This window comes from Cydia fagiglandana, chromosome 14 (genome assembly GCF_963556715.1).
Source record: "Cydia fagiglandana chromosome 14, ilCydFagi1.1, whole genome shotgun sequence".
NCBI lineage: Eukaryota > Metazoa > Arthropoda > Insecta > Lepidoptera > Tortricidae > Cydia > Cydia fagiglandana.
The window spans coordinates 18,247,993-18,258,111 of record NC_085945.1 but is presented as its reverse complement, the minus strand read 5'-3'; the positions used below and the strand labels follow the sequence as shown (position 1 = coordinate 18,258,111).

General features: G+C 38.0%; 1 protein-coding gene across 1 annotated transcript; it reads left to right on the top strand.

Annotated features, from left to right (window-relative positions):
* Positions 1-1,120: 1,120 nt before the first annotated feature.
* Positions 1,121-4,761, top strand: LOC134670471 (uncharacterized; the record flags this gene model as incomplete). Its single annotated transcript, XM_063528298.1, has 2 exons — positions 1,121-1,505; positions 3,600-4,761. Coding segments are annotated over 2 exons (981 nt in total), but the record flags the coding sequence as incomplete, so codon positions are not given.
* Positions 4,762-10,119: the final 5,358 nt, after the last annotated feature.

Below are 10,119 nucleotides of genomic sequence, written 5' to 3'. Positions count from 1 at the left end.
AAGCAAATCGCTGTTTATGGGACGTAAAAAGTCCCAGTTACTCCAATAAACAGAGAAGAATAATATTTCAGAAATATGACGCCAACGCAAACGTCGCCTCGGTCAGGAAGAAAATTGACTCAATAAGAACAAGTTACAACCGGGAAAGAAAAAGAATATTAGAAAGCAATATAACAGGTACAGGCCAGGCTACGGACGAAATATACCATACAAATTTGTTGCACTGTCCAATGCAACAAAGCAGAAAAAAGAAAAAATTCAAGAAAAAGAGGACTCTGTTATGAATGAAAATCTTTATTTCAGGCAACTAGTGGCCCATACATAAATACCTTAAAACTAGCATACATATTATAAAAATATATTTTAATACTAAACACTACAAATCACATTATGGCTGCGATGCATAACGCAACCCCGCAGTGTCAGGGAGCCGGCCGCGGAACCGCCGAAACTTGACACCCTTCGGCCAAAACTCCTCCTTGGTGAAGGTCGCTAGATGATCAGTCGGAACGCTCACCACAAACGAATTAAAATTCGCATTGTGTCGAGATTCCAACTTCGCGACCCTGACCCTCAGGATGAATCCGGTCTTCGTTTTCACATACTTTACGATGTCGTCGACCTTCGTAAGGTAATGTAGACGGGACACATACAGCAGCGTCGACGGTGTTGCAGGACGGTGTCCAGTCGGTGCGGTACCACACTGATTCTGACGAGCCGGTTTTCTTCTCTTCTCCACCTTCTTGAAACCGTCCGTGTCGCATCGCGACTCCCTTAGAGTCGGCTGTGATTGGTCCTTGTGAACAGGTTCACGAAGGCTCTGATGCACCCCTTTCTTCGGCCGTTGCTTAGGCTTGGACACAGCAGACGGCTTAGCAGCAGTAGCAGCGTAAGAACGTTTCGGGGTTAACGTACTCTCGCGTGACGTGCGCGTCTCCGGTGACGTAGACGGGCGGGCGGCGGGGCGCGGGTCGGCCGTCGCCTGCTCAGCAATCGCCGACGCATCCAAATTCGCGGGTTCATCGATGGACACAATATCGCCGATGGACACATTCCGCGCAACGTCACACACGGCTATGTTAGAGGTATCTGACCCACATTCCGAACGTGCGCTACGTGCGTTATAGATGATGTCTCTTGTCATGATTGTGCTGCATCACAAGGTGGCTGCAAACATGCCTTATGTTTCCTGATGTGGCTTGTGAAGCGGACTGAAGAACCTTCCCCAACGTCTACGGAGTGCTACTGGAAAAGACCCAAGTTGAGTGAAGCGATAACTAAAGATAAGTTTATAGCAATTTCAGATATTGGCAAAAAAAGATCCCATTCAAGCATCTCATCATGTGATGTTCCTACATTAGAAGATTTTTTAGAAGAAGCAAAAAAGCATAAAATAGGAGACAGTATGTTACTCAATTACCAAATAAAAAAACCAATCTTAAATGATTTTTGTATATTTGACATGATGCTCGACTTTGTATCAAACATCCCAGCAAACATTTTAAGTATTTTTTCCTAGACTCGGAGAAGATTTTACCAATTTAAGTGAAAATGACGTCCTAAGTCACCAATTATTTTACGTATTGTACACTTTTACTTCCAAGTCAAAATATAGGGATAATAAAACGTAAATTTCACTTCATAAATACACCATGAAGTCAGGGACTTAGGGGTTGAAAATAAGGCAAAATATTAGGTAAAATTAACCTTAAACCCTGACCAATAGGTCAAATCTACTAATAAGGTATATTAGGTGTATTTGCGACGTAATTATTACTTATACGGGGACTATGAAGTCACGGACTTAATGGTTGAAAATAAGTCGTATTACTAGGTAAAATTAACTTCGTACCCTGACCAATAGGTCAAATATACTAATAAGGCCTTTTAGGTGTATATGCGACGTAATTATTTCTTATACGGAGACCATGAAGTCAGGGACTTAATGGTTGAAAATCTGTCGAAATATTAGGTAATATTAACTTCGAACCCTGACCAATAGGTCAAATGTACCAATAAGGCATTTTAGGTGTATATGCGACGTAATTATTTCTTATACGGGGACCATGAAGTCAGGGACTTAATGGTTGAAAATCTGTCGAAATATTAGGTAATATTAACTTCGAACCCTGACCAATAGGTCAAATGTACCAATAAGGCATTTTAGGTGTATATACGACGTAATTATTTCTTATACGGGGACCATGAAGTCAGGGACTTAATTATTTATTTATTATTTATTAACATAAAAATATACATCTTATACAATTACAGTGTCCCACAAAACAGTTTACACGGTTTGACTGTGGGATCGTGCAGTCTCTACTCTCTTATATTAGAAAAAAAAAAGTTAACATCTATCATTAGTAATAATGTCATCAATTGCTATACGCGATTTACGAGGTAACTACGCAGCTTTTTACCAAATATTACTTTATTGGCTTCCTGTCTAATGTCAGAGGGCAGGCTGATGGTTGAAAATAAGTCGAAATATTAGGTAAAATTAACTGCAACGTCTGACCAATAGGTCAAATGTACTAATAAGACATTTTAGGTGTATTTGCGACGTAATTATTTCTTATACGGAGACCTTTAGGTCGTCGATTTTATGTCGATTTAGCTACTAATTTTAGGTAAATGTTACTTAAAATAGATACCAAATTGCGACCATATAGTTAAAATCACTTGTAAAGTACTATCAATACCATAAGGTTGTGCCGCCATTTTCTTTCATTATAACGAGATGCTAAATATGAAATTGCATAATTTAAGTTGTTATATCTTGAATGGTGCCATCGCACGGTACTTCATTGTGCTAATATTCAAAATAAAACAATAATTTTGATCAAGTCAATACACTCACACACACAAATATTCAATTACAACACTCAATTACAAGCAAATATATGCATTTTGATTTTATAAAATGTTGAAAACTTAAATATTTCAAAAGCCCATCGATAGTTTTGTATGTAAACCTAACATACTGCACGAAAAAATTTTCTGTGTACTAGATTTCATCGTTCTTCATCAGCGTAATCGGCCTAAATTATTTAACATGACTTAGTGGCCGCCATTATCATTGCACAACTTAAAGTTGTTTTCTTGTTAGACATTTTGTTTCTGAGTGAAAAGAATATATAAGCGTAATGTTTGTGTCTCTTTTTCTCTTCATCGCGTCTCATCTAAATATTGCCTCACAGAGTAATTATATGGATAAAAATATGTCGCCATCACGTCTAAAGGTGGTAAAGAATACCAAATTAGTACATTTTCACTACGCGGCACGTCGTGGCGACGTCGAATCCACGTCGGAAACATGACCTAGTGTTGACCTAATGGTTGTAATCACTAATTTACCGTCAATAAATACGTCGCCGGCACGTGCGTTTTTTCCCCATTTATGTCGACTCGACGTGCCCACGACGTCGATTCGACGTGCCTCATTTTGGTCTCCTAAATTGTGTGACCTAAAATAGGTACCTTTTTCGGAATATCGACCAAAAATGTTTGCTGGGATGAATCATAATCAGCCTGACATACGAAAATTTTATCACCTACGCCAACAACTTAATTACATCAAATGTAATTTCTAAATAAAATAGAAGACAGTACTAAGTCTCAAGTTGATAGCAAACTTTGGCACTCCTTAAGGCAATCACGGATTACAGCCTCGAAAATTTATGAAGTATCTAGATATTCTAGATGCACCACAAAGTCGGGGTCATTGGTACAAGGTATTTTAGGACAATACAAAGTGCCTGAAACAAAAGCTATAAAAAGGGGGAAAAGACTGGAAGGCGAAGTAATCAAAAAACTTGAAACCGAATTAGAAAAGCAAATTTATTCAGCGGGATTCACCTTAATAACGCCCATAATAGGAGCTTCACCAGATGGTGTTACTTCAGACTTTGTGATAGAAGTAAAATGCCCAACCACAAGAAAAACCATGCTGAATTATGTCAAGAACAACACGGTTTGTAAGAAATTCCAAGCACAAGTACAATTGCAGGTGTGTGCTATCAAAAAGACTAGAGGCTTGTTCTGTGTGGCTGATCCGCAGTTCGAAACTAACCACAAAATATATAAATATTGGATAAAATATGACAAAGTTTACACAGATGAACTGCTTTTATCAGCAGAAAAGTTTTGGAAAGAGAACATTTTTGTAACCATTTTGCAAAGTGTAAAATAACTTCAGCCATGTAACATGCCCGATAAAACTCATTTAATTTTTATTGTAGTATTATTTCAATGCTGTATAGATGATCATTTGAAGGGATGTTTACAAAAACAACTGACTACACTGGCTGACACCTTGAACGATTAACAATGCTCCTTTTTAAGTGTCAACCGCTCTAAGCAGCTATGTTGTTTTTAACCGACTTCAAAAAAAGGAGGTTCTCAGTTTGACCTGTATGTATCAGTTTGGCCGCGATTCTCTCGCGTTTGGCTGATCCGATTTTGATGCGGTTTTCAGAAGAATTATAACAAATCGGTTTGCCAGTTTTGAAATTGAAGCAAGATTGTCCAACACGTTGGAACTCTTGTTACGACATGCTGGATAGAATTTTAAAGATAAAAGAAGCTGTCCAGAGTGCATTGGGTATTCTAAGCAAAACTGACTTGCTTCTTGACTCTCGAGAATGGATCATCGTCGATAAAGCTGTGCCCATCTTGAAACCGTTCTACGAAATAAGTGCGGAGAAAAATGTCACTCTGTCGAAACTTCTCGTATTCGTACAAACACATGGTTGCTTGCGCCAAAGCCAATGCCAATCTAAGTGAAGAACAAGCGGAGATTAAAACTTTAATAGACACACTTACAAGGCAAATTGATCTTAGGTTTCATGATCTTGAAAAGAACATTGTGTACGCAGACAGCACAATTCTGGACCCCAGGTTTAAGAAGAGGGGATTTCGAACACCAGAGGCTTTTGAAAGAGCCAGCGAAAGCCTTCGTAAAAGTATAAGCGAGGTCCGGCTTCCTCTCCCCTCTCAGACAGAGCAACCGCAAACACAAGTACCACAGCCAGTACAGCCACTGCTGCAGCTATATTGTGTACATAAAGAAAGAAGAGATATGTAAATATGCAGATTTAGATCATCAGTAATCATTGTAAATATTTGATTTTTAGGGTTCCGTAGCCAAATGGCAAAAAACGGAAACCTTATAGATTCGTCATGTCTGTCTGTCTGTCCGTCCGTATGTCACAGCCACTTTTCTTCGAAACTATAAGAACTATACTGTTGAAACTTGATAAGTAGATGTAAATAGATAATAAGATCGATATTTGAATATTCAATAAGCTCATAGCAACTAAAAACCAGTCCCGATATTCGTGAAACCTACGGTCTACTTATGCATTATACCGACCAGTACAAGGATGATCCCCGTTGACGCATAGTTATTATGAGTCTCGAAAACAAGTTAAACTGGACCTTAGCTTACTGTCAACTACAAATCGTTTTGTATACATCTCAAGTAGATGGAATGTTAACCGTACAATGCACCACTAATCACCTTGTTTTGTGTGTCGGCAGATTTGTTATTTTAGGGTCTCCCCTAATATATCGCCGATAGGAAAAAGCTTTATGTCCGCGCAATAAGAGCGAAAAACCGGTCGACGCGTCCGGCGTCGTCGGCCGTCGCGAGCCGAGCCAAACGACGACTTTTTCGCTCTTATTGCGCGGACATAAAGCTTTTTCCTATCGGCTTTTGCCGAATGCGCGTCGATATATTTGGGGAGACCCTTACTGTATCTTTAAATACCCTCCATGTTATTAGTTCTTTCGCTAATTTCATGCAAAATAAATGTATTTGTGTAGTTTTAAGTTCTCATATAAGTGAATTGTCAAATTCTTAATCAGAATAAAGAATGTTAAACCTAAATGTATTCTGTAAACCGCATTAAGATTTCCACACAAAAATAGAAAAAAAAAAACAATAAATTTTGAGGGTACCCCATACTTAGAACTGAAACAGCACTGCAACAATTTAGCACTGCTTACAATTTCGTTCTATATGTAAAGATGCAAGTGTTGTAAATATTAAACGTTTGTCTCGTTTAATATATGCATCGTAACACTAACTATTGATATGTAAAAATAAAGATACGAGTGTACACGTTACAAGTTATTATGTTATGGTTACTATAATGCATTGTATTTTGAACGAATCAAACAGTTGTGCCAACACCACGGTGTATGAGTGGGTGGCGGGGGAGGGAGAAAGGAATTGCGCACGTCACAGAACAGCCATTGCGCCAGCGTCTTTCGTTGCGCCGGTCGGTGTTTTTATTTACTTAGATCCTGTCCATAATTTTATTGTAAACTAGTAGGTACATAAATCTCCCAATGGAGACGATGTTGCAAGATTCCTGGCAAGCTTACATCTGACCCACAAGCTGGCATACAATACTATTTTATTACATAAGTCAGCTAGAGCTAGCTATTATGCTAACTCAGAGATGTTATCCAAGAGTTTCCTAGTTAAACAGATTCTAAAATCTATTTCTTCCGCTAAACCAATAAATCAGAAGCCCTCTATATGGGATACACAATTATTGTACGACTGGCTCCTATCAACAGCATCCAAAAATACCTACCTTATTTGATGCAGCTAGGAGAACTGCAATAATTATTATTGTTAGCTTCAGGAAGAAGAATACATGATTTGACTTTACTGCAAGTATCTGAAGAAAGCCTCATAGAATCAGAGGATAATGTCATTTTATAGTCAGCTTTTGGGTCCAAAATGGATTCATCTACCAGAAGACAGTCGGGCTGGTGCTTGACTGCGCATTCTGAAGAGGCTATTTATCCTGTTAGACATATAAACTTATCAGAACCTAGACGTTCCACTGTTCAAAACCTTAATGATTTATTTATAACAGTAACTGGAAATGTTAAACCAGCCTCTAAGACAAATACTCGTATTGCAGGATGGATAAGAACTATATTCAAAGAGGCCGGTATTGATGCTTCACCTGGTCTGCAGTCGCCTCAAAAAGTTGGCTGGACAACAGACCGATTGATGAAATTTTGGATAGAGGAAATTGGAAGTGCTTCCAAACTTTTAAAAATTATTACTATCGTTCTGTGCAGAAGCCAGTAAATTCTTGTAGGTAATCAAACACAAACCTTGGCGGTGTCCTTAACTCATAAAAAAATAAAATTCACACGTGCTTTTCTACCAACAAAACTTGTTTGCGTATTATGATTAGAGATGCAACCAGCGCAACCACGAACCTTAGACCGTAGTACCTACAGTCAAGGGCAAAACGAAATTATCAGCTTGGCTTTAATCTGAACTGAACGTTCCATATTCCATTGTGATGAGACAACATCTACTCAGTTTTGCTCTTGACCTTTACATATGTACGAGTTTGGAAATATTTGCTTTTAATATACACTGTATCTTCACTTCAATGATATTGATCATCATATATTGGGTACATGACACCTAAATAATAATGTATTACATCTTCAAAGAAATTAATTAAGTCATTAACACAGTGGTTCCCAGACCACTAGTGGTCACTGGAGGTACTCGAAGTGGTCTGCGAACAGTGCGAACACATGTAAACAACACACCTTTTTTGACTTTATGTGCAGTTATAGTTTTTTTTTTTAGAAAACAAAGTGTCTGTAGATAGAGGCAATTTACTGGATGACAGTATGATACGGGAATTGTTTCCTACTCTTGATGACGAGTCATATTTAAAAAGAATTTTGAAAATTGGAAATCTATTGCTTAGATTAACACCAACACACCAATAACACCAACAAGATGGTGACACCATACTGCCAATGATAAGTGGAATGACAAACTTAAAAGCTTGTCGAACGAGCGGACGAAGCGAAGCGGAGTTCTTACATTGGAACACACGGCTGGCTGGTCAGCGATTCGTCTCCCGCGCGATGCAAGCGTTTCCTGGATTTGTACAATATATATTATCACGCCTATTTCCCGGAGGTGTAGGCAGAGACCACGGATTTCCACTTGCTACGATTTATAATTTTATATTCCATTTGCACCGTTTTGCGATCCGCCTGTACGCCACTGTAAGAAATGTAACAAAGTAAATGGTGAAAATACATGCTCAGGCTATCAAAGTATATGTTACACCGTCTCAGACATCCTTATATTTGAGTTAGATACAGATAAAATCAACATAGAAAATATAACCAACTGCTTACTACTGCAGAATAAGACGTTGAGTGAAAAGAGCTACTACTCGTATGTGGCTCACTGCAAACATTTAAATCGTTGGGAATGTTACGACGATTTAAATGTAAAAGGTTCTGTGTCATCTACAAAATATAAGGAAATGTGTGTTCATAGCATTTTATATGCTGTGTTGTAATACTTATAATTGAAAATGATAGTGTTCTTGATTTAAAAGAGAACCAAAAACATGTTATAAACAATACCTACATACTATCCGGTCGCTTCAAGTTGGCCGTAGGCGACCGTCATGTGAAACGTCACAGGTAGAATTTGACTAAGTAGACTAAGATAACTCTGTACCGATTTTGATAGCACACAGGCGCCGCTCGCCTTAAGGAGCGCTTGTGCGGTGCACTCCCATAAATAATTATAATGAAAATTAAGTAAACGATCAGAATTTTTAAAAGAAATCGTTAAACGCAAAATACCAGCCGCGCCACAGACTAGATGGAACTATAACACACGGATGGTGATAGTTGTGGCACGATAACTTAGAGCCCCTGAAAGAGTGTATGGAGGCTATAATGGATTCTCCAAACTGTGACTCTAATACCTTTAACCAAGCTCAATCGCTCCTCTCGTATAACGAAGATTTTTTTGTATTGGCTTGACTTCTTTGCAACACTGATGCCTCACTGCGAAATGTTGTTTAAATTTTTACAGACCCGATCCATTGACTCCATTAAAATTGCTAACGAAATCGGCAAATTTGAGAAGACTGTAGGAGAGTTACGAAATGCATTCTCACCACCTTCGCCCAAGAAAAGACGCCGGCCAAATAATGTAAATCATTCAGTTATGCGAAAAGAGATCTGTGACGTAGTAACAACACAAATGAGAGCTTTTTAGCATGCTATTTTAGCGCATGTGTAACAGTAACAACTTTTTTTTTTATTGGGGACATCTTACACAGATCAACCTAGCCCCAAACATGCCCAAACTAAGCAAAGCTTGTACTATGGGTGCTAGGCGACGATATACATACTTATATAGATAAATACATACTTATATACATAGATAACACCCATGACTCAGGAACAAATATTAGTGTTCATCACATAAATAAATTACTGGGATTCGAACCCAGGACCATCGGCTTCGCAGGCAGGGTCACTACCCACCAGGCCAGACCGGTCGTCAAACGTCAACTTAAGTTTTGCTTGCAGGCAACTCGCTCTCTTCCCTTTTTAAAGCTGAACTGTAAGCATCCATAACTAAGCTTCAATATATAATTAAATTATTTCAACATATTTTGACCATCGCTTGTTTGATAGTTGTATTAAAACTGTGCTTAGCGCGTAGATTAAGAATGAAACATATTTGGTTGTATTTATTTAAATTAGATTTGTAATGTCATGTCACACAAGCTGTATTTTCCTCGCACTGCTGTGAAAACTGTGTATTACCTTTGCAGCATTTAGTTTGTTTGCAGACAACAACTTTGCTCTTATGTGTTATAAATATTTTTTATTGTTATTATGGGGACTGAAACTGATTTTTACATACCATGCATTGTAAGACAATTTTTTTTTATTTACCTATTTTAGATAGCTTGGCTAAGGCCGGGGAGAAAGCAAAACAAGCTGAAAAAGAGTTTGAAATAAATACTGACAATAATAATCGTAACTTAGTTCGAAGACGCAAAAAACAAGAAAGATATACAAAGGGGACAACACCAGTGATGAGCAATCGATGAGAATACCAAAATTCCATATCTAAAACCCCCTGCAACTAAATTTGCAGTTAATTCCACAGAGGACACAGGTAGTCAAAATTTTATATACCTACACAATTATATGTTAAAAATATGTGCCGTAATAGTTTTCTTATGTAATTACAAACAAATGAAAAACTAACACTTTTTAAATGTGACTATCCAATCAGAT